Raw genomic sequence first — 26,125 nt, forward strand, 5'->3', positions numbered from 1 at the left:
AAAGTGACAAGCCATTTTTCGACGAAACGAAACTATTGGCACTACGCCCCCCGGGGCATGGCCTTCCTCTAACGTGGGATTTCTGCTCCAGCGTCTCTGACGAGACAGGAGAAACCGGGACCGACGTTTTACTTCACCATCCGATAGAAGCTCAGTGGATAAGGCGGGAATCGAACCCGCGTCTCATAGCATCATCGGGATCGGCAGCCGAAGCCGCTACCCCTGCGCCACGATTTTTCGACGTGTGACGTGAATTCGGTCTTCTGCTGAATAATCATGATGATGATTTTTTCGGTTTCATTTTACCGATATTTCATGTGAGAGAGAGAGGAAAGACATGTTCTCTTTTGATTTTTTCTCTTGATGAGCGTCAAAAAAATTTCTTTAGATGAAGATTCTTCCTTCACTGTTTTGGGTTTTGAGCTCGGAAAATTTCATAATCACATTGAAAATCGGACGCATAGTTGCTGAGTCATCGTAACTCTAAAATTTGACGCAGTCTTGATGATGTAGAGAAAACCTATTTTTTTTCCTGTTTATTTTTCTTTTAGAGTAGGTATCCTAACTAATTGGTCCAATATTCTAGGAAATTCATACATTCATTCATACATCTCATCTTATCTCAATTTATAAAACTCCTTCATGATTTAAGGGGTTACATACATGTAGAAAATCACAAAATTTCATATTACAGAAAATTTATTGAATCCACTAAAATGATGATTTTGAAATTTTGCTTTATAAAAAAATACAAAAATCAAAAACTGACAACTTTTTATATGAAAAACACAAACATATTTTTATCTTTTTTTTAAAATAAGTTTTTTGAAAATCGGCCTTCGTCATGCACACAAGACCGGTTTAAAGAGTCTTCCTTCACCAAAATTTTGAGCCGATTTGGTCAAGGCAGGGTTGAGATATCGTGGCACCCGTGTTTTGAAACTGCTAACTTCAAATAGCTTTATTTCGGCAATGATACAACCAAATGTCTTCAAAATTGTTTTGATAATAGATGAAAATGTATATTTCAATTCCCTGAAAACAAATTTTAAATAAAATTAAGTTTGTGCTCACACCAGCCTCTGACTTTTATGTCGATTTTCATGTATGTAACCCATTAACAAGTTAGAGAGTCACATATTTAACAAAAATCAGGTTTCAGTAACTATTGCTCAAAAAAGTAACAAAAATTTCGTTTTTTTCACATAAAAAAATGGCAACACTGACAAATGAATTTTGACTACCTTGTGCCATAGCTCAAAATATGGCATTTTTGTTATTCAAAACATATCCAACAACAAGAATTTTCTAAAATTAATTATGTTCAATGAATTTGCTCAACTGCTGTGGCTTCAAGGTTCGGCTTTATCCATCTTAGAAATTGTGGCTTCAAGGTTCGGCTTTATCCATCTTAGAAATTAACTATTGAATTACTGAATTAAAATATCATTATTGTTGAAGTAGGTTTGCTAACTTATTTAATGTCATGAAATATTTCTTGGTTTCAGATCTAAAGCCCCTGAATATCACTCCATTCTACTAGCATCTTTATACCCCACCAAAGTGAGAAGCATTCCATCACGCTTCTGATGCCTCATGCTCTCATGGTAGCACAAACCTTTTTTCATAAGACAAAAAGAAAAAAAAAACTAGACCACACGGCAGGGTAAAGAGTTGCTCCGTGACACTGACCGAAATGTCCTTATTACCCACGCCGGCTGATGGGGAATAAAGTTCTTTCCGCGCTCAGTTTTTCACAGCTATGATCCTTATTTATTATTATCCGTAATTCTTTTTTTCTAGCTTTCTCTCACCCATGATAACTGCTGATGGCATTTGCCGAACTTTGCCGAATAACTGTCCTGTTCTTTCACAAACTGGGAGAACTTTGAGCGTCGAAGAATTCCAACAAGAGACAATACGAGACCAACTCTAGGACGGGATTATTTGGTCCTTTTTCGATGGGCACGTTTTCATCTGCACCCACCGTAACGATGATAGCATGGACGACAATGAAGATGATGATGGTGACGACTTTTCACTCCAAGAAGGGAAGTTGATTGCTTCCCACATATTTTATCTGAAAGGATTCTATCGACGCCTGGTTTGAGGAGCAATTTTTGAGCGGGAAAATAATGGCTTTCATGAAAATTATGACACGGCAGAAACGTGCTTCACTGGCTGGAGAAATGTGTGATATATAGATAGGTTTTGAAATGAGTATTAAAATTGTGATATTTTTTTAACTGCAAATTACATTTTTGTGGGGGGACAAATTACTGTTCTGTATTTCCAAGTGGATTTGTATAAATATCACGACAACAGGAGCAATAACACATTCAATACATAATCGTATTAATAACAATTCAAGACAAATACAAAATGGGTCACTTAAAATTCTAGCGAAAAAAGAAGAGAGGGCTATATGTACAATTTGATCATTTCAGTTTAAATAAAGATTCACAATTCTCTGCGTTAAGCAGTCGTTGCCGAAACTGGCCGCCGGCCCAGCTTGTACAGCCCGAAGAAGGTCTTCTCGTGGTATGGCAGATAGGCCCTGCGGGTGTCCATGTCCCTGATCTCGATCTGGGAGTTGTTGTCCAGATCAACCAGGGCGGCCGTGTAGCACGTGTTGGCCTTTTCGTTGTACTGTCCGTGCACCGAGCAGGACGCGTGCTTCCGGCCGTTGACCATGATGCTGAAGCCACTGTTGACCGACTGGTCCATGTAGGTGATCTGGAAAGAAAAACGCTCAAAATTACGCAAAAACTCCTCAATTTCCACCAAAATATCAACCCCACCTGAGCATACACAAAGTAAAGGCCGGTGTCGTTCACGGTCAGCAGGCCGCGCTGGCTCAGCTTGAACACGCCGGAGCTGGTCAGGGCGTCCCGGTTGGCCTGGTCGGCCGCGTGCCACAGCCAGCGCGTGTGATCGGTGGCGCGGTGCTCGTTGATGTGCGAGTGGTTCTTGACCAGGTGCAGGGCCGTCACGCGCGGGGCTGGAGCGGATTTGCGCATCAGGCGACCAACTCGCTGAACTGGGGGCTGACGGGATTCCTGAGGAAGAGAAGAAATTAGAATATCAAGTGAATAACTATCTAAAAAATTTTTTTTTTCGTGGATTTTTGTTTTTCCAGATTTAGGACATTATATTAAACTTCTTTTATTGTATCAAAATTGTACTTGTCCTGTCTTTCTTTGTTTTATCTTAAGTATTGTTTTATTCATTTTCTGTTCAGAGTTTGCCATTTTTCTGATAGTTTTAGTCCTATTCTACAATCTGCAATTAGTATGCTTTTGTCTTTTTCGTGTAGTTAATCGTGTAGTTAAAAAAAAAACATTTAAATTATAATGAAATAAATTATAAGCAATAGGCCATATTTCAAACATTGGCAATGTTACATAAAACAGTACTGTCAGTAAGACATTTAGTCTATGGTCAGACTTTGATTATGCAGGAGTTGGTCAAAATGATCGGGGCAGGCAATTTTTTATCAAGCTTCAAATGCTCACCACTTTTTGAATATGTTCTTTACGGAATCGGTCTTTTTTCTTTAATTTTAATTTTTATATTTTTTAATCCGGCTGAAACTTTTTTGGTGCCTTCGGTATGCCCAAAGAAGCCATTTTGCATCATTAGTTCGTTCATATAATTTTCCATACAAACTTGGCAGCTGTCCATACAAAAATGATGTGTGAAAATTCAAAAATCTGTTTCTTTTGAAGTAATTTTTTGATCGATTTGATGTCTTCGGCAAAGTTGTAGGTATGGATAAGGCCTACACTGAAAAAAAATGATGCACGGTAAAAAAAATGTGATTTTTTATTTAACTTTTTGTCACTAAAACTCGATTTTCAAAAGAAAACTATTTTATTTTTTTTTATTTTTTTATATGTTTTAGAGGACATCATATACCAATTTTTCAGAAATTTCCAGAATGGGCAAACAATTTTTGACTGAGTTATGATTTTTGAATCAATACAGACTAAAAAAAAAAAAAAATGAAAATATCGGTCGCAAATTTTTTTCAACTCCAGCTTATGATGTAAAATCGAATTTGCAATGAAAAAGTACTTTAGTGAATTTTTGATAAAGTGCACCATTTTCATGTTATAGTCATTTTTAGGTAACTTTTTTGAAAATAGTCGCAGTTATTCAGTTTTTAAAATTAGTGCCCATGTTTGCCCACTTTTGAATTTTTTTTTTTTGAAAAGCTTAGAAAATTCTCTATTATGTTTTTTTGAACTTTGTTGATACGACCCTTAGTTGCTGAGATATTGTCATGCTAAGGTTAAAAAACAGGAAAATTGATGTTTTCTAAGTCTCACCTAAACGACCCACAATTTTCTAATGTCGATATCTCGAAAATATGCAACATTGGTAAAATTATCCGATGTTTTCGAAAACAATATTTTCAAAAAATTGTTAAGGTTAAGGTTAATTTCTACCGAAGATGTCTCGAAATAATAGATTTAATTTGACAAGATATTGATAAGATTCGGTTAGGTTTGATTAGATTTGATTAGATTTGATTAGATTTGATTAGATTTGATTAGATTTGATTAGATTTGATTAGATTTGATTAGATTTGATTAGATTTGATTAGATTTGATTAGATTTGATTAGATTTGATAAGATTTGATAAGATTTGATAAGAATTGAAATGATTTGATAAGATTTGATTAGATTTGATTAGATTTGATTAGATTTGATTAGATTTGATTAGATTTGATTAGATTTGATTAGAATTGATTAGATTTGATTAGATTTGATTAGATTTGATTAGATTTGATTAGATTTGATTAGATTTGATTAGATTTGATTAGATTTGATTAGATTTGATTTGATTAGATTTGATTAGATTTGATTAGATTTGATAAGATTTGATAAGATTTGATTAGATTTGATTAGATTTGATTAGATTTGATTAGATTTGATTAGATTTGATTAGATTTGATTAGATTTGATTAGATTTGATTAGATTTGATTAGATTTGATTAGATTTGATTAGATTTGATTAGATTTGATTAGATTTGATTAGATTTGATTAGATTTGATTAGATTTGATTAGATTTGATTAGATTTGATTAGATTTGATTAGATTTGATTAGATTTGATTAGATTTGATTAGATTTGATATGATTTGATTATATTTTATTAGATTTGATTAGAATTGATTAGATTTGATTAGATCTGATTAGATTTGATTAGATTTGATTAGATTTGATTAGATTTGATTAGATTTGATTAGATTTGATTAGATTTGATTAGATTTGATTAGATTTGATTAGATTTGATTAGATTTGATTAGATTTGATTAGATTTGATTAGATTTGATTAGATTTGATTAGATTTGATTAGATTTGATTAGATTTGATTAGATTTGATTAGATTTGATTAGATTTGATTAGATTTGATTAGATTTGATTAGATTTGATTAGATTTGATTAGATTTGATTAGATTTGATTTGATTTGATTAGATTTGATTAGATTTGATTAGATTTGATTAGATTTGATTAGATTTGATTAGATTTGATTAGATTTGATTAGATTTGATTAGATTTGATTAGATTTGATTAGATTTGATTAGATTTGATAAGATTTGAAATGATTTGATAAGATTTGATAAGATTTGATTAGATTTGATTAGATTTAATTAGTTTTGATTAGATTTGATTAGATTTCATTAGATTTGATTAGATTTGATTAGATTTGATAAGATTTGATAAGATTTGAAATGATTTGATAAGATTTGATAAGATTTGATTAGATTTAATTAGTTTTGATTAGATTTGATTAGATTTGATTAGATTTGATTAGATTTGATTAGATTTGATTAGATTTGATTAGATTTGATTAGATTTGATTAGATTTGATTAGATTTGATTATATTTGATTAGATTTGATCAGATTTGATTAGATTTCATAAAATTTTATGAGATTTGATTAGATTTCATAAGATTTGATTAGATTTTATAAGATTTAATAAGTTTTGATAAAGTTTGATAAGATTTGATAAGAATTGATAACATTTGATAAGAATTGATAACATTTGATTAGATTTAAACAAATTTGAATAGATTTGAATGGATTTGATTAGTTTGATTAGACTAGATAAGAGTTTATTAGATTCGATTAAATTTCAATTTCAATGATCTGATCTGATTTTATTAGATTAGATTAGATTCGATCTAATTAGAATTGATTGGAATTTATTTGAGTTGATTAAATTTGTTTAGGTTTGATGAAATTAGATTAGATTCGATTAAATAAAATAAGGTTTAAACAATTTTCAAATTTCGTTAGGGTGGTCTCATACACTTTTCCCTTGAAAATTAAACATTTTCAAATGAATATATCTCAAGTTTGATGAAAAAATAAAATCTCTGAGGTTTTTTCAGCGTTTCTAGAAACTTAACTTACGGATGCAACCTGGCGCTTAAAGTTTGTCCGGCCCTTTTTAAAGATAATTGAGATTGATAATTGCACATGTTTTACTTTAAAATGGCTGTAGCTTTTGACAAATTTGATTTATTGGTCCAAATGTATTTATTCAAAGTCGAAAATGTTTGTTTTTAAAGCTATAAAATTGCTCAGAACATCACATTTCTCTAAAACTTAACGCTGAATTGCTACGTTCAACAAACTAATTATTGAGGTTTTGCTCTGATGCTATTGACAAAACTAGTCGTAGAAGGCGTAGATTGCGAGATGAAATATTGGTGTCTTCGACGAAGTTGCTTGAATTGGCATGCTCAAAAACTTTCTAGAAAACCCTAATTGTGAACCACCCTTATTTTTAACCAAGCCAAAAGTTGCCCATTCCCAACTCTTTTGAAGACATCAAAGCTGCAAAATTAAAAAATCTTCGGAAAATTCAATTTTCCACTTAATTTTGCGATCTGGACCACTGTGCATTGATAAGTTTGGTTGCCAAAAAACCAAAGTGAATAATTTCGGGAAATATTTTTATTTTTTTTGACATTAAATTAAAATTGCAGAAATAATGTGTAAACAGTTCGAACAGTAGAATTTTTTTAAAGGAACTGTTTGATCAATCGAACTCCATTGCACAGATCATCCCATCGAAATTCACATTCTACTCACCATGTACGTTCCCGGATTCTTGATGACCTTCTGGTATTTGTTTTCCCCGTTGGTAATCATGACCCGGCTGTGGCGGTTGTGGGTCGGGCCCGGCGCTTTCGTCGTATAATCCGGCGCGAACTGGAACCAGAAAATTGAATATTCATTGGAAAATACGCAGCAAGAAAAAAAAAAACCAAGCGATCCGATTAATCACCACACCAGAATGCTTAATAGGACGCACTCACAGACAAATAGATGTTGGACTCACCTTGTTGGGCTGCAGACTTTCGGCGTACTTTTCGCTCCGACCAAACTCGTTGCGTCGCACGTAGGACGGAACGGGGCCGTCGGGTTGGGCGGTGGTCGAACCTGCCTGCCGATGATGGTGCCTTCCGAGTCCGGAATGTCTGCCGACGTCGACGGAGCCGGAGCTGCTCAACTGGTGACGCGATGGAATTTCCCTGAAATAATTAATGCGGAAATTGAGTGGGGAGTTGGTCGATGGTGGCGAATTGTGGATCAATTAGGGAGGAAATATGCTAAAATTGACGATTTCCCCCTTGCAAGTCACGTGTTAAGTCGGGCCTCTTTAGATAAATTCCGGAAATTCCTTTTTCTTCGTGCCACTCACCTGTGCCCTTCGTCGTCCCATTTGAGTTTCAGCTGGGGAGGTGGGGAGGCCGTTTCTTCCGGTCGTTGGCGCATCTGCTGGTACTGGGGTCCTTGTCCCGGATGCTGCTGGTACTGGCGAGGGTGGTGACGAGTTCGGTTGTGCTGCTGCTGACGGTTCAAGTACGACTCCTCCATGATCGGAACGCCCTGGTAGGTCATACCGGAAATTGACCGCGCTCGTCGTTTGCCATCGGCGACGACGTTGTTGGAGCTGGAGCTGGAGGCCGTTGCCGTCACGCTGATTTCCGTCTCAATGTCATCGGCGTGGTAGTCCGGAACGCCAAACACGCTGGTGCTGCCCTCTTCAATGTCCCTGTCACCGCCCTCGAACGGTTCCTCCTCCTCCTCCTCGTACTCGTCCGAGTTGGGTTGGATGTCGTTGGTGTCGTACTGAGAGGGAGTGGAGAATAGGACAAAGGTCAATGTGTGTGGTAAATTTAGCATTCTTCTAAATATAATTTGTTGCGAATTTACAACTTAATGATTGAATAAGATTGTCGCGTGTTTTGCATCCCACATGGTGCACAATTTTCGCAAACAGACCAATTAATTTTACGTTTCCAGCGCACATCGCAAGTCGCAGTGTTTTGACGCCAACGATCCAAAACTAAAACCCAAATATATGGCCACTCGCGAGAAATTTGCAATATTATTTAAATTTATCAAACGCGCATTTCTCGGTCCAAAGACTGTGTGCATCATTGTAAATCTTTCGCCGCTCATCTTCACGGTCTTCTTTGGAATTCAAGTTGCCCTCTGGGAGCAAATCGGCGGACCGGACGCCCACGCCGATATTGGAAAAATAAATTAGTAGAGTGGAAAACTGTAAACAAAAAAAAACCCACCGGGAAGAGGAAGAAGCGTGGTTACGCTCTATACTAAATTTTTAAAATTTGTATGGATTTTTTTTACAATGGAGGGGTTCTAAAAATCCGATTTTTTGCGTTACGTAATAAAGGAACAAGCTTGAATTTTGAAAAAAAAGTTGAATTTTGGAATGTAAAAAATTTGGTAGGTTGAATGTTACCTCTTTTTCGGGTAATATTACCTAAAAAAAGTGTAAAAATGTGAATCTGATGAATATGAACCAGAAACTAATGAAAATTCATCATTTTCTAATGTAATAATACACTTTTTTGACACAATATCTGTCACCATTTCTTGATGAAAATAACCATATTTTTTTTCTGTGTATTGAGTAGCATAGTTTAAAGTTTTTGTTACTGCTTTGTATAAATTGTACTTATTAAGCCATTTCAAATTGACTTCAATCTTTAAGGTCGTCGTACAACATTCCACCGCCATTGGCCTTCACCCGAAAATCCCTGGACTCGGCCAGGGCCGAACAAATCCAACAAATTTCTCCCAATAAATCACACATTTTCACGTTCACGATCGTTCGGAGAGCTATTTTAAGAACATTATAAATAACCCACGCACCCAATGTAATAACACTCGAAACGCTCAAAACAATCCATAAATTTTCGAACCAATTAAACACATCTGACGTCGTCGTCGTCGTCGAAGCCAAATCTGTTTGGCGCGCCATGTTTGTTGATGGTAATTAGTAGGCTTAGTGATTTTTCACGCTCGAAAATTGCAAATTTCACGGGGACCTCAATTTTAAAACACCAAATTTCACGCAAATTTCGCGGAACGTGAAAAAAGTTAAAATAACTCTGAAAATCTTATGTTTAAATCTTTAAAACTACTTTTATACTTAATTATATGTTATTCTTCGATAAACTAAAAAAAACTACACTAAATTTGAACGTGACAAAAAAATCCTCCAAATTTTCAAAAAAGTTTCAACTTGTATTATGGATGAGCCCTATATATTTTTTGAAACAAAATTTAGGGCATGCGTATTCTCATTTACTGAACATATACTCATTTTCTGTGTTTCTACGCATAATTGTCCCGTGGGTCCCTTTTCGCCCTATATGTCCCTATTCACCCCGGTTAACATTTTATCACCCTTATTTGTAATCCTCTTACAGCTAAACAGGTACACAAGATGAAATGCTTCTTAAAACTCATGATTTCGCGATAGAAAATACTTGGTGGGACACTTATGCGTACACGGAGAAAAAAGAGTTCCCAAAATCGTGAACACCCGTTCATGAAATTGGGAACCACGAACAAAGTGTTCAAATGCCATGGTACGATTTTCAAAAACGTACCATGGAATTTGAACACTTTGTTCGTGGTTCCCAATTTCATGAACGGGTGTTCATGATTTTGGGAACTCTTTTTTCTCCGTGTAGAAGTTCAACGATGGGATAAACAGACTTGGTGTTGTTTTCAATGATTTTCTGAACAAAGTATTAGATTTTATGTGTTTTTCTAAAAATATTCGTAAAATTAAGCTTAAAAATGAAAAAAGTCAGAATCGTCCAAAAATGACATGGGACAATTATGCGTAGAACGGCAGTTTAGCACATGAAAAATATTTTTTTTAAATTTTCATCTCACTTATCAAAAACTTAAAATCAAAAGGCAAAAATAATGTTATCTGTAACGAAGTCAAAAATTTTATTGAAAATGAGAACAGAAAACATAAAAAGTAGTATTTTTTTAACTTTCACGGGAATCATCCACCCAAATAAGCAAATATCGTTAAAATTAAACAGGACTCAACAGGAAAAAACCTGAAATGTTTTTAAAAGTTTTAAAGAAATACTCTTCGTTTTTATTTATTTCATTTTTTTTTTGTTTCAAATAAAATAGTAGTAAAATTTTTATTGCAGCGAATGAAGATATTACTAAATTTAGTCAGTTTCTAAAAGGAACTGAATAATTCTTCAAATGGTACATATCATGCTTTTCAATTAAAAACTAATAAAATTTACTTAATCAGTCTTTATGGATGATATATTTATTATGTTGTTATTTAAAAAAAAATATTTGAGGAAATTGATAAATTTCACGAATTTCACGCTGTCAACGAAATCGTCAGAAATCAGTAACCCTGTATTAGTAATTGAACCAGGGTTTTAATTTGCTTAATTCTACAGTAATTCATAAGATTATTTTCATTCCTATTTGAGTTTGATAAATTATTTTAAAAAATATCGTTACAAATCTTCACAAACATAAAATTTCACGGGATTTCGCGGAAAAAGCAAAATTTCGCGGATTTCACGCTGTCCGCGAAATCGTGAAATTTCACTAACCCTAGTAATTAGTCTAAAGCAACACAACAACAACACAAGAGTCGGCCCGACTCGATCGCGAAAATTTGTGATCTTCGTTTTATGGCGGGGAGATTAATTGCGACGTTTGCCCCCTGTCGGCAAATTGTTACGGGCGAGATTCTGCGGCGACCACAATCTGCCAAAACTAGGGCCCGAAGGAACAACGTTTTGAACCCATCGAGGGACGTCGGGATGTTTTTGTTAGGTTGTTTAACGGGCCATTTTGTGTCACATTAAAGGGATGTTGTGAAAAGAAAGGGGAAATTTATTAGTTGACGAAGACAATTTAAAGCAATAAACAGTATGAAACTGAATGGTGACTCTATTAAGAGGTGATTAAAATTTACATCTAATTAAACTACCATGCGTCTCCATTAAATGACACTTTTATGGAAATTTAGACGAAAAGGTCAACCAAATAAACTTTTTTTAAACGTTCTGTAACAAACTGTCAAAACATTTTTCCCTCAGTGCGGCGAGTGATCATGTTACGGACAGATCCTTCCCGAACAGCTGACATGAGCGCGGGGACAGCTCGACAGATCGCATTTCAAACCGGACGCGACACGCGGATCATTGACTGGCTTCATGTCGAGCGGAAAAGTGGCGCCTAACGCCGGCCGCCGCGGCATTTTGTTTATTTATGTACGTGTGTGCGATGGATATTTTTATAATGTCTTTATTTTGATTTTGTTGGTGAGTAAGAATTTTATAAATAATTTGACATAGAGGGAACCACTGAAATGATCAAACAGCTGTAACTTTTGAGTGAATTTTCTGATCAATTTGGTGTCTTCGGCAAAGTTGTAGGTATTGACAACTAATAATTAAAGATTACGCCCTTTTGAAATGTTAGTCTAGATATATTTTTTTTCAAAGTATTTTTTTCGACAAGAAACTTCACGAATGTTTCATGTGTTAACATTGAAAATCGAACCATTAGTTGCGGAGATATTGACATTAGAATATGGTGGGTTGTTTGAGTGAGACTTAGAAAACTTCGCTTTGCTTTTTGGGTGTTTTTTAATACCCCTGGCTCAAGGCGGTTTCAAAAACACCCAAAAAGCAAAAACTTAAAACTTGGTTTATTGGACCTTTCTTTTAAAAAGCTTAAAATAGTTTTCACTCCCCTTTGCACTTATCGCGCAAAAACGTATACGTAACCTTGTACCAAAGTTCTTCTACTCGAATGTAGGTGGCGAATCGTGTTTTTAGCTTTGGTTTTGGAGGCCTATCTCAGCAACCCGAGGTCCAATCTTCAATGTCTCTTAAGCAAATTTATAGCAAATTATCTGAAATTTTCAAAAAAAGTATTTTTAGAAATGGTCACTCACTGTCACTATTTTTAAAAATTGAGTAAAATCACATTTTTTCTAAAATTTATAACTCAGCGGCAGATTTTTTGACCATGTTTCACTATTGCTAAAAAGTTTCGCGTTTTTGTTCCCTAAAACATATCAAAAAGTCTCGAAAATAAAAAAATACATAATTTGGGAAACTGAGTTTTTGTGAAAAAAAATTGATTAAAAAATCTGCATTTTTTTCCGTGTACCTATTTTTTTCTCAATAGTCCTCATCAATACCTACAACTTTGCCCAAGACACCAAATTGATCAGAAAATTCACTAAAATTTACAGCTGTTTGAATATTTACGTACCATTTTTGTACGGACAGCAGCCAAAATTGTATGGAGACTTAAATGGGTGAACCAATGACACATAATAACTTCTTTAGTGATAGGTAAGACCCCCACAAAGTTTGGGCCAAATAAAAAATACAAAAAATAAAAATGGTCGAAATCGAATTCCGATTTCGTAGAGTTTTGCTCATGCTCAAAAAATGAAGGGGTCGAGATATCAAAAAACGAAACTCGGATACGAGATCAGGGACAAAAGTTGCCCCTCAGGACAAAGTTTCACGCGAATCGAAGAGGGGTCGGGGCAACTTTTACCGATTTCGTGTGAGTACGTCCGAAATTATGATTGAAAATCAATGATCAACAAACGTTCGCTTTGCCATAACTATTCCCCAAAGCTGAATCATTTCGCTGAACTCCGGACGTCGAAACTGGTCCCCGGGAAACCCCTCATTAGTGTGAGCGTCTATTTGGTTCACTTGTTCCATTGACAAAGTTCTGTCTGCCGAATTGAACGAACTTTGTGCGCTAGCTATTACTCACACTGCGTGATACGGGAGTGAGTGTAGCCATACTACCAATTAAATTATACACTCGAACTGTCCTTAATTAGGTTATTCAATTTTGGTGGGGCTCGGGGGGACTCCCAATCAGAGTCTGCAATCTTTCCTGAGGCAACCAACTTTGAGTTGGGGATGCGGGTTTTGAAACTTATGAATTGCTCAAACCCCTAAATTGCTCAAAGACTGTCATAATCTCACAAGTCAAATTCTCAATTAAAGCCATGTTCAAGATCATCGCACAAAAAATACAACACTCTCCGTTTCTGCAGTGCACAAATCAATTAAGCTTTCCATTTGTCTCAATTAGCCGTTTTCTCCGAAGAACAAGCAGCAAAACATAAACCGTCTTCTCAGTCGTCATTTCACAGCAATCATTCACTCAGCTGACATAATCTAGTGGTGGTCTGTTCGCACGACGGCCGACGCTCGACACTGGCCATCATGGTTCCTCCCTTTCTTCTCGCTTTTGATGACAGTTTGTATGGGGCAGTTAATAATTACAGTCGAGTTGGTTAGTAGTTCGGTAAAAAATTGTTTTTTTTTTTAAATTCTCAATTCAATTCCGAATTATTCGAAATTGTAAAGAGGCATTGAATTTTATTTTTAAACTATATTTTCAAATTTAACTACACTAAACGAGGTTCGACTGTACCTTGCGGGGGCGATTGCTACCTCAATCCGAAGGGGGGAGAAAATAAATCGTTAAAAACGCTGTTCGAACGCCCGGATGATCCCGAGGTGGTGGATTGGGGTAAAACAACAAAATAAAATGTGTATTTCACCGCCACAAGTCCCTCCACCATCGTCAGCTGTCCTGTTCTCAGTCTGCCGCGATCTGCATTGATTTATGGTCTGGTTTGTTCGGTGGTGGTTGGCTGGTGGGGTTTGATCTATGGATTTATTATTTTTTTGCTGTGCATTTTATTGCATTCTTAAAGCAGATGCTCGTGTTTATATTTTTGGCGTTTTGCATTTGAATTTTATTTTTGGAAGCATGCACTCACACTTTTTGAATGTTATTTATTTATAGTATTCTGTATTCAAATCTCTTTTTCCAAAATTATGTTTAATTTAACTCTTCTGTGATTCAACTGCAAAAATTAAAAATCTTCAACCAATTCAACCGTCGGTGACCCCTCCAGGTCAAACCAACTCCCAGATAAAAAGAAATGTATATCATTCCAACCAAAGCGTATAAGGCATCATTGCCGGCGTCGGTATGCAAAACGATTAATCCATTTATGGGCGTATTCAATAATTCATCGCAATCTACACGGAACGAATCCGGCTCTTCCCCTCCTGACCGACTGACTGTGACTCTGAAGGTTGGCTCACTCACGTTTTCGGGCCATGTCACACCACACTCAGAGTCAGTGTCTGGACCAAACTGTCGGAAGCTGCCGGTGTCTGATCTTTTGGATTGTGTAATAGATGTATTATTCACATGGATAACTTTGGAGTGGCCGCCCCTATCATGTCTGGGGTCGAGATAAGATCTGTGCTCTGTATTTGGCGATGAACTTGACTTTTCAAAGCTGCCGGAATGTTTTACGATATGAGGTCATTAACACCTTCAAGGGAGCTCAATCAATCTACTAAACTACATACATGCTTCAAGTGCCATCCCTCTTTTTTAAAGCACACAGTTGAAGAAGTGATAAGTCATGCTTTATATCACATTTTAATGATTAGCTTTCCCCGCACCTCTCCAATACTTCTCGTTTGAAAAGTTCCGACAGTGTGTAGGTACGTGAAGTCAGAGAATTGTTTACTTTAGAACCGGCTCCGGCTTGATGGCGGCTGGAACTAGTGAGGAAGAGAAATAGAGAGAGAGAGAGCAAACAAGAACTATCGGTAATCAAGTCAAGCAAACATTATTTACTCGCCAGATATCGGTTGCCTAGTGCTTTGGAGTCTGTCTCCGGGGGTCTGTTTATTTTCACCGGAATCCACTAGATCCAGATCGTGCCCATCATCTGTTGATTATCTTTTAAAGTGCGATGTGACGATGTGCTTGAGATGTTTTGTCGATGATTTATTGACCTATTTTTATTGAGTTTGTGTTAATTTCCGAAAAATCTCCTTCGACATTCACTTCAATATTAAGCATCAAACGATTTCTCAAAGTGACGTAATATCAACTATTCCTGTTCAAATCGAAGGCGATAAGCACTCGTGTCGCCAGACAAACGATATAGTTAAGTTTTTTTTTTATGATTTGCCTATTTATGGAAATGACTGTTTCTCTCGACGATAATCATTTAAAAAACTAGTTCTCTCCAATCAATGTTGGCACGTAGATACTGAGAAAGAATTATGCGATTGTTTCTTTTCGTTCTACGGATGGTTTTTTTTACCAAAGCATTTGAATTTTTATACGGTAAAATTTAGCCTAGCAGCAATATTAAAATAATACACCAATTTACAAGAACTTTTACAGTTTCTTACAGTTTGTTAATGAAAGCTATGAAATTTGTGTAACTTTCAGTTCAAATTTCGCACATACTCAAAAAGGTCACTTTTATGATTTGCTGTTTTCCAAGCATAGAGAAAAACATATAATGCCCATATTTTGCGCTTTATTGAGGTCACGTGGCCTCGGGTTCGTTTTTCAACACTCTGAGAGTGGCATAGCGAGAAGATTGTTTTTTTAATTTAAGGTAAATTGAAGAGATTTTTGAATTTTTTATGCTGTATATTTGAATTTATCTATAAAATTTTTTTGATGCTATCAACAGCAAACAGTCAATTATAAAAATAGGGGAAATATGTCCATTTTAAGCCGTGGTGTTGGGGTAAGCGTGATTGCCTCTCATCCAGTCGGCCTGGGTTCGATCCCAGAAGGTCCCGGTGGCAAATTTTGAGACGAGATTTGTCTGATCACGCCTTCCGTCGGATGGGGAAGTAAATGTTGGCCACGGTCTAACCTAGAGGTTAGGTCGATAGCTCAGTCCAGGTGTAGGAGTCGTCTCCCTGGGTCCTGTCCCGGTGGAGTCGCTGGTAGGCAGTTGGACTCACAATCCAAAGGTCGTCAGTTCGAATCCCGGGGTGGATGGAAGCTTAGGTGTAAAAAGAGTTTTGCAATTGCCTCAACAATCAAGCCTTCGGACACCTAGTTTTGAGTAGGAATCTCGTAATCGGGAACGCCAAGGCAATGCTGTAGAGCGAATAATTTGATTTGATTTAAGCCTAATAAGCGGTCGTGTTTGTGCTGGATAATCTGGATTGTTCCTTGAAATTCACTAAAACCATTTCTGTTTATTTTCACTTTTATTAAAAGTTATGCTATTCCTTTTACAAGCATTTAAAAAATATATTTCAAAAATGCATTCTAATCAGTCGAGAGCATTGGGCCACGCCCATTTTCCTATTTTCAGCTTAGTTCTTTTTTTCTTTCAGCGCTCTTTTGGGTCTGCTTAGTGCTGCCAAAATTGATGAAATTTTAAGCGAACACTCACGAAAAGTAGCATTTCCTGGCATCACTGGCTCACTCCAACAGGCGCTGCTGGTGGTGTTCGTTATTTGCCTTCGCGTCTCGCTCGGTTTTCTTCAGCCTTCGATTGAAATGGGTCGTCAAAAGTCAAACGTCAGAAGACTTAGCGCGTTTGTTTTTTTGATGGTGCTTGCTAATTATTTACATTTTTTGGGATTATTTTTCAAGTGAGTGACTAACTAATGTGCAAAAGAACATGTTGCTGGTAGTTGGAAGCAATTTTATATCCTAAGCACTTAGAAATCGTTAGCGCAAGTGAAAAGATATTGATGGCGACTTTCATTAAGCAGTTAACCACTCGTCTTGCGTGTGGATTAGAGGAGGGCAAAAAAAGTGCGATCCTCTCAAAGAGCCGGTTCTATGAAACGAGCGAACGAACCGTGGCTCACAAAAAAAGAACCGCGGTTCTTTTTTATACTCCGGTTTAAGATGGCATGATTTTTGTTATGAATATAATTTATGGAATTTCCCAAAAAAGTGTAGTTTTAAACTGAATTAAATTGAAAATGCATTTTCAAATATTTCAAAGCTTATAAAAATTAATCCCAAAAGTAAAAGATTTTCAAAACAAAACAAAAAAACTTTCATTGTACAACTGATTGTACATTATAGTTTTACCGGAATACAATTTGAGCATTTCAAATTGCAGAATTTGTAAAATATTACAAAAAATCTACTGAATAGTTAAGAGATTTTGGAAAATATATATCCTTTTGTCCGATTAAACTTTAGTGTTTATAGAAAAGAGACCTATGGTTTTCGAGGGCATCTTCTCGTTTTAATTTTTATTTTTTGCCAATCAAATAATTTATTAAAGTCCAATGTACAATAACTTACAAAATCACACGATTCTTTAAAAAAACCCCTTTTTATCCAAATTTTGAAAAAGAGCGAAAGAACCGTTCAAAAGAGCGGCTCTTTTTAAAGCGCGAACGAAAATTAGCGGCTCCTAAAAAAGAGCGATTTTGCCCACCTCTAGTGTGAATGTGTGTGCCACCAAAATGATGAGAAATGGTTTCGCAAAATAGAAATTATGATCAAAAGTGCATTAAATTTGATCTTTTTGGCCAGTAAGTGGCATCGATTTGCGTGCTTACTTGAGGCGGTGCTGTTGCTGGTAAGTTTATAGCCTAAATAGTATTTTTGGAGCTTTAATCGAGCATCAAACGAAGATAGGTGTTTGATTAGAAAGGGTATAAATTCCCTACGTATTTTTTTATATTTTGGATTTTTTTAGGCTGGTACAAATTTTATTTAAAGTTTTTTGTCTCCCCCCCCCCCCCACTGGTTCGAAAAACAAGGGGACAACAAAAAATATTTTTTTCAAAAAACTTCAAAATTTTAATGGAAATTTAGGTACAATTAGCTGAAATCGATTTAAAATGCGTTTCCTTGCGTTTAGAATCACTTTTCGCTTGCTTGAGTTAATTTAAAAATCTTAAGAATTTTTGAAAATTTTCGATGTTTAAGTTTTTTTTTCGATAAAATATTTGTTTTCATCAAATCTTTCATTTTTTTTTTGAAAATTAATGATTGCAAAACAACTGAACTAGTGTAAATTGCATTTTAAAACACTTTATCCATACAAATGCTGAAACCTTGGCTTGTTAGTTCAATTTGTTTTTTTTTTGCCACCCCCTCACCCCTTTGACCACGACCAGACCTGAAAGACAAAAATTTTGAAAAATATTTGCATCGGCCTTTTATGTTTCAGGTGAATGAAGAAATCTTTTGCTCTAGAGTTTAGGTTGGTGCAAAATCTGGTACCAAACTGTCAAATATTTCAAAAATTATTTTTCGATGCAAAATCAATTTTAAAAATCGATAATTAAAAAATATAAAAAAAAAAACAAAAATTATAAAAGCTGTCTAATGTTTGAAAAATTACTTTTAAATGCAAAATCAAATTTTTAAATCGAAAGTTAAAAAATAAGTTATACTTCAAAATGTGTATCTCAGCAATCTGTTTTGTTTTGGCTCTCCGGCATTTGTTTTTGAAGGGTTGCTTTTTCTTCAAGTTGTATTTTTAGAATGCAGAAAACTGAACAATTTTCAAAAAACATTTTTTTCTAAAATGCCTATTACATAAAAATGATGCACTCTATCGAAAAAGTTTAAAGTTAATTTCGATTGCAAAATTTATTTTGCATGTAATAATTCAATGTGACAACATTTTATATCTTCATCAAAACAATCACTCATTTTTCAACAAATTTAAAATTTAAGAAGCATTTTCTCAGCATTCAGTAGTTTGATAAACAAATTCATATCTCCAAACCTTGATTTTGCAAAATATAGAGAATGTTCTCAGCTTTTTAAAAATGTGTTTTTCAAAACTGGGCTAACTTGTGCACTGATTTAAAAAAAAATGAATAACTGCGACAATTTTCAAAAACGATACTTAAAAATGGCTATCGCTTGAAAACGTGGCACTTTATCAAAATTTACTATTTGATTGCAAATTTGATATTACATCGAAAAATGAAGTTGCAAAATTTTTGCGACCAATTGTTCGATTTTTTGAAAAAATCATTATTGATTCAAAAATGCATAACACGGTCAAAGATTATTTGCACATTCTGGAATATTTTTTTTAATTGAAAAATACTTGAGTTTGAATCAACGTTAATTTCTATGTATTTTCCCCATAGTGATTTCACTGCTTTTCCCAGGTGAGATATCGCATGCCCAAAAGGAATACACCTCACCCACCCACGCAGTAATTTCACACGCGCACACGTCAGAAGAAAGTCCCTCATCTCCAGCGCGCTCAGAAACAAGGGTGATGAAATTTAATCCGATTTGGTTTCCTCCGGTGGAAAAAAAAATGATTCTTTTATTCCGAACCTGACCTGACCACTGTTGCTGGCGCTACCTCCCCCAAGCTTCAAAGGATTAAGCGCCAAATACATCGAGCAACCTGTCGGCGTGAAACATTTGCTTTTTGCAATTCAAATGATTCGTTAATTTATAGCCTCCCCCTTGGGGTAGACGTGTCAGACCCACACACACTCACTTTTGTGGGGTTGTGATAGTAAAATGGATTAAATTTCATTGGTTTTTAATTTGAGAGCAAACTGGTGCGAAGGTCGAGGCCACCCCGAGGGTTTGTTATTGTTTGATTTGTGTTTGAAAATACGCCTCGAAAACAAACGCATAATTGGGTTGAGTGTGTGGGTTTAAATGATGTTCAACGATAACAATACAAGTATTGATGAACATTTTGATTATAAAAACCTGCCACCTGGTGGTGAGTAGGGGAATTAACAATTTTGACCATCAAAATCAATTGTCATGATTCGTCCATTTGTCTATGGGAAAATGCTCTTTCAAGAAAGTTCTCTTTCCAATCGATAGTTCGTCATTCAATTGGCCGTGCATAATTAGAAGATTGATGTCGATCTATTTGCACCCATGCTCAATTGCACCAATTGATGAACCCGGCTCGGCTCGTGTTGCTACTTATTTCGATATTAATTTATGGCCTCACTTACCGCCTCCTCGAACTCGCTAAAGTCCTCCAGACTCTCGATGCGCCGATGGCTGGTGGTCAGCTCGTGCACCTGCTGCCTCAGACTGTCCACGTCCCGCTGCAGATCCGTAATCCTGTTGACGTTCCATATCTGCAAAGTGAGATAAATCGCGAATAACATCAGAACCGTAAAAAATGACAAACTGGAAAAATCACCAGCTTTAATTAGCGAAACGGGTCCAAACGAGTTGGGAGGTTATTTTTAGCTGGAGTTGGTCGGTTGTGGGACGTTTCAAGTGTTTTCCATGTCGGGGCGTGACGCTCGCGATCTAACGTCACAGTTCCTTGACTTTGAAATTTGCTGCAATCTCGCTGTGTCGCGGTTGTCGGCACGTTTGTGGGTTTTGCAGAATTTTCATCTTGATGTCATCTTTCGAGCCGGAATCAGGGATGTTTACAACGTTTTTGGTCTGCTTTCCCTACTTGAAACTAGATGGCGTGGTCCCACATCAACCAACTTGCATGCAAGTTCATTCATATTTCATGCAATAATACATTTAAATTTAAATATTTTTCTACAGCACCCCCACCAGTCTACAAATCCTCTTAAACCGCAGTCCAAAAACTTGAAGGCGGAACGGCACTTTAATTCTTGGGACCGCCAGCGGTCACGGTCTCGTGGTCACCCCCCGGAGGCGTGCATCTTGCAAAAGTAAAAAAAGGGGAAGTAGTTGGTTTGGGGTTATGTCTGTCAGCATCCGGTCGGCGAACCGGATCATCTCATCTCGCGCAAGCCGCACCATATGAGAGCTTCATTTGGGCCTAAATTAGTTTGACTTTTGCATCTCGGTGCGTTGCACTTGACTTGACTTGACTTGCTGGGCCAGCAAAATGGGATGTTTGTTTTCGCGGTGAATTTATAATGCACGCGTAGGTGAACCATTTCCAACTATATGCACATTTAAGTGGCGACGAGAATTTAAAGTGCAAGTGCAAGGGTGTTTTGGGATGCGCCAGAAGAAGAAAAGGAGCAGCAAAAGCGTTGTTGGGTTGATGAAGTATGGCGTCACACGTGTGTGACAGTTACAGTTTTATGGTTTAGAGGTGCATGTTTGCCACTTTGGACGTTGCCATTTGAGGAAAAAGACGTTGGAACGGTGAGTATTTCTGGCGATGGGCTAACTGAGCTCTGTTGAGGAGACACATGGTTGCTTTTAAATTTAAAGACATTGTGATGCATGGAGTTCAATAACCCTAAAAAAATAAAAAATGTTTTAAATTTTTGGTCAAGGTAAAACAATACTCAAATAAAATTTATTCAATTGTGTATGAATTTGCTTTTCAAAACTTAGTCTTTTGATTTTAAACTATTTTCAACACGCTTGAACTCAGAAAAATCATGTTAGATATTTTTTGAACAACAGACAGCTTAATTTTCAGGTTATTTTTTAGAATTAATTACCGATCAAATTTGGCCTCAATTTTGTAGGGGTTTTTTCTATGACCAAAAAAGCCATTTTGTGTCATTGTGTCATTGCAATGGCACGTAAATATTTGAAAATCTGTATCTTTTGGAGGAATTTTCTGCTCGATACTTTTTTCGAATAATCCATAATTTTTTATCCATGATATGATAAATTATAACATTTTTCGATTTGGATGAAACTTCGTACATATATTCCCTTTGTCAGAAGAAGTCATTTTGCATTATACGTTTTCACATAAGTCTCCTCACAATTTTGAGGGGTAAATGTATGAATTTCTGTATCATAGGGAAGGAATTTTCTGATCGATTTGGTGTCTTCGGCAATGTTGTCGGTTATTATAAGGACTTCTCTGAAATAATAGGTACACGGAAACAAAATTTCCCATTGTTTTTTTTTTTTTGACTTTTAAGGCTGTTGCAAATATTTTTTGATGTTTATGTCTCTCGGCCCTGACCAAAGTCGAGGGGGAAGCAGGTGTACAGTTGCTTTCCAATCATTAGTTTTGAAAATATCGAGGTATTGACGGAATTTTTTTTTCGCAAAAAAAAAACTGTACATTGGTATTTCATGAAAATGTAAAATGTTTTCAAAGAAGGTCAAACATGCTTAATATGATTATAAACGCGGGAAAATGCATTTTAACTGGTTTTCAGTTGATTAAATTTTAATTTTCATTAAAATTTTGAAGTTTTTCGAAAAAATATTTTTTTAAAATTAAGCATTACTTCTGAAAAGGTAAAAAATAGGTAATTTTTTTTTATTCCGTGTTATAAACCACATTATAAATTTAAGGGAGTGGAACAGAAACATTCAAAAAACTACGTTAGGAAATGAAATAGATTTTATTAAAAAAATTATCAAGAAATATTTTTTTTACTTTTCTTAATAACATGGATCATTTAGCAATATTGTGTTATGAAGTAATTTTCAAATTAATAATAATGTTGTTACTAAAATTTACTTATTTGTAAACTTTTAAGATCCGAATATTTTATATTCCTTCATGAAAGCATAAGTTTTTTAAATTCAAATAATTAGGCTAATTTGAAAACAGTTTTTCATACTATACATAACATAATTAAAAATATTAAAGTCAAGGTCTAAAAATAGATATGTTTTCTTATTTCATGTTTTAGACCAAATTACATTTTGGGGAGGAGAATAAAAATTTTTGTTAGGAAAATAATCTAGGTTGGGTATGTTTAAAAAATCTAAACATTTTGTAACTTTTATTGAAAACCTGGAAAACATTTAGTTATTAAGTAATTTTGAAATATATAATTATTTTGTGCCTTACATGTGTTTTTTTTGAAAAAAAAAAATCGCTCATAAATGCTTTTATTTATTTATTTCAGATAATCAAACTCATTTGAAAACTGTTTTTACATATTAAACAATTATTAACACAATAAAAAACATCTTTATGAGTTTTAGAGTCTATAGAACGGTCAAATTAGAACATTCGATGTAAAACAAAGTTTTTTCTCAAAAGTTAATTTAACAAGTTATGAAACTTCGAATATTCTGGGGTGGTTTTGATTTATTTGAATTAATTAGAAATTTGTTTTTATAAAAGTTGAAAAAGATGACAGTTACAAATATTTTTCATTTATCAGACAAATTCCAAAATTTCCAGGGAAATGAGGTATAATCGAATGAAAATAATTCTAAATACATTTCACTGGGCTGACAAATAGTCAGTGACTTTATATATTTTTCAAACACTAAAATTCACAGTACCACAAAAAAAAAATTTTTAGCCATCTTTTCAGCTTTTTGTTTTATAAAAAAATATGTTTTCCTCAATTACAAACATGAATCATGATAAACTGCAGTTTTATGTTCAGCCAAATGTTCAATTTTTAAGACCTTTTTTTACTTAGGGCCAATACAATATTTTGTTTCAAAAATGGTCCAAAAATCAGATTTTTTTTTAAATGTTTCAAAATTTGAACGAAGTTTTGAGTGCCAGGAGCTAAAAAAAATTTATAATGCATTTCACTGCGTTTATTATTATTTTTAATATGCTTAAGTTCGTTCAAAAATATTTTGATTTTTTTTTATTCCAATGTACAGTACAGCAAAAAGCTTTCTTTCGACATTTTTTATTTGTCAAAACTTTGATATTTTAAAACTAAAGAACTCTAAACGTCGGGACTGGTGTGTAATGCACTTGAAAACATTTTTCCATTTGAATGTTAATATCATGGTTTGTAATTTCAATTTTCAGATTTTTCAATTTAAGGATTTTAAAATGCCCAAAAGTGTCAATTTGAAGTAAAATGTCAATATACAACATAATAAACAAATGTTTTTTAGCAATGATTATTTGTTTGAAAAGAAACTTTGGTGGAGACAAATACTTGAAATAAATTTACATCAGCGTTGGAATTCGAATTATGAATAATATTTTTTTTGTTGATAATATGGCACCTCAAGGGGAATATGATTTGGATTTTTTTTATTTACTTCTGATTTGATAAGGTGAGTTTTAAATAATGGACTAAAATATTCAAAAGAATATTTGTGATGGTCTTATTAAAAAATGTTTTTTTTTCTGTTTTATCTAAATCATTAATAAATGCCGCTTAACTAGCCTGAGCCCACCTATTCTTAACGACAAATAGGAAACATAAAACCGAAACATAGAACGCTACCTTTTCCAAATCACTTTGTTCTATCACCGTTCCCAAAATGCATTAGTCCGTTACAACGCACTTCCTCAATTGAAATAAAAGAAGCAAACCCAAAACCTACCTCCAAGCCGATAACGGACGCAAACAGCACAAAGAGGATCACGGAACCGCCGATGGTGAGCACATTCTTGGCCACGGCCTTTTTGTCCCGGCAGTCTCCACCACCGGTAAGCACCGTTCCCAGCGCATTCGGCGGACTCAAAAATGGCTTCAATGACTCAGCGGTCATCTTTTATTTGTTTCGATTGTTTAAATTTCTTTGCACTTGCACTTGATTAGGATTTGGATAACTGACTTAAAAGCACTGCATTTTACGTAAGTCACTCTTTGGTTGAATAGCTTTGATTGCTCTCTAAACAAGCGATTAAGTTTTGCTTACTTAGCAAATTCCTCAACTTAGTCCTCACTCAAGTCACACCAAATTCATTCACGGAAGCCGAAGCCCAGAAAAGCGTTTGAATGTCGCGAACGTTAGCGTTCTACTGACTGATCGTTCGAACTCGATCGCTCGAGGAACTTGAGGAACGCCAAGCCGGCAATTGAAGAATTCGACGACGTTTTTTCCGCTAGGTTCGCTGTTGTTCCAGCGGTGTTCGGAATGACAGCCCCCATACAGTTTGAGCAGTTTTTAGGGAAAAATCGCGTTTATGATGAAAAATCGAGCATTTTCAGAAAAGTGGGGTATTGCAAAGTGTGGCAATTTCAATAACGATCATAATGCGTTGTGATTTGTAGTGATTAATTGTGACTGGTATTTTATTTAAACGATTTTTCTAAAAAGATGATCGATATTTTGGATAACTTGAGTTAAATGTTGCAAAAGTTAAAAGTAATGATGAAATGTTATGTAAAAATGTTTAAACTTTACTTTTCTTCCCCTTTGACCAAAATATTGACCTTAAAAATGCATTTTGGTGATTTTTTTGATTTTTTTTGGAAAAATTCGAATAACTGGCAATTTTTTGAGAAAATTATTGTAATTATGCTGTAATATGACTCTAATAGTTTGTTCTATCAATAATACACACATAAGGAGCATTATCAATCAAATAAATCATATTTAAATCAATTTTTCAAAAGATCTTTTTGGTAAATTTGAAGAAAAAAGATGAAAAATTAACTCAGCCCCTATGATTTATACATCATTCAATTCGTTTATGCGATTGCCACACTTTACAATAACTTTCATCGACGTTAAAAAATATTTGAAGGAAATAAAAATCAAAAACTGCAAAAAAAAAAATATTTCCAAGCACGCTGTCATTCCGAACATCGTTGCGTAGTGCTTCTACTCGCCACCAGGATGCGTGCACGTTTCTGTCGAATCTCTCAATTCGACGGGATGCTGCTGAGAGCGCGTGTTCTCTCTCGCTCGAAAATTCTCTTCACACTTTCCTTAGCCTTACTGACTTGGATTCAGTGATGTTGCTACTAGCAGTGGATACTAATATACTTACTAATCTGAAATGATCTGACGCAGTCGCGGCGTGCGAGCTCAGTTCATTCATCATTTCGGTTCACACAACTTGGCAGGGGACGGGAGGGAGAGGAGATGAGAGGAGAGGAGAGAAAGGAAAAGGTGAGGATTGAAGCGAGAGTTGGAACAGAGGTTGAGAGGGAAATGGGAGAAGGGACAGGGTAGGAGAGGGAAAGTAATACAAACTAAAGAAACAAGATAAACAATGTTGCTCAAATTTGGCTGCGATTAATGGTTGAACGTGCTTAGGACCATGTGTTTATTAGTTCTCCGCAGTTGAACAAAATTATATGATTTGTTATGGTTACGTTGAATATAGTTCCGATATATATAATTTTC

The 26,125-nt window shown here is 35.2% G+C and overlaps 1 protein-coding gene across 1 annotated transcript; it reads right to left on the minus strand.

The window, feature by feature from the left end:
- Positions 1 to 2,258: 2,258 nt before the first annotated feature.
- Positions 2,259 to 24,794, minus strand: LOC120419760 (uncharacterized). Its single transcript, XM_039582587.2, has 7 exons — positions 24,371 to 24,794; positions 20,149 to 20,277; positions 7,725 to 8,155; positions 7,362 to 7,554; positions 7,112 to 7,231; positions 2,802 to 3,059; positions 2,259 to 2,736 (listed from the first exon to the last, which is right to left on the minus strand). The coding sequence occupies exons 1-7, from the start codon at positions 24,536 to 24,538 to the stop codon at positions 2,476 to 2,478; spliced, it is 1,560 nt and encodes a 519-aa protein (XP_039438521.1). The 5' UTR covers positions 24,539 to 24,794; the 3' UTR covers positions 2,259 to 2,475.
- Between the last annotated feature and the right edge of the window lie 1,331 nt (positions 24,795 to 26,125).

Source organism: Culex pipiens, chromosome 3 (genome assembly GCF_016801865.2).
Source record: "Culex pipiens pallens isolate TS chromosome 3, TS_CPP_V2, whole genome shotgun sequence".
Classification (NCBI taxonomy): Eukaryota; Metazoa; Arthropoda; class Insecta; order Diptera; family Culicidae; genus Culex; species Culex pipiens.

Bases quoted from the DNA above. Each gene is read 5' to 3' on its own strand.
- LOC120419760 (XM_039582587.2), bottom strand. From the start codon at position 24,538: ATGACCGCTGAGTCATTGAAGCCATTTTTGAGTCCGCCGAATGCGCTG. The intron at 8,156-20,148 runs GTAAGTGAGGCC...ACTCCCTCTCAG, and splicing joins TTAGCGAGTTCGAGGAGGCG to TACGACACCAACGACATCCA. The intron at 7,555-7,724 runs GTGAGTGGCACG...TAATTATTTCAG, and splicing joins TGGGACGACGAAGGGCACAG to GGAAATTCCATCGCGTCACC.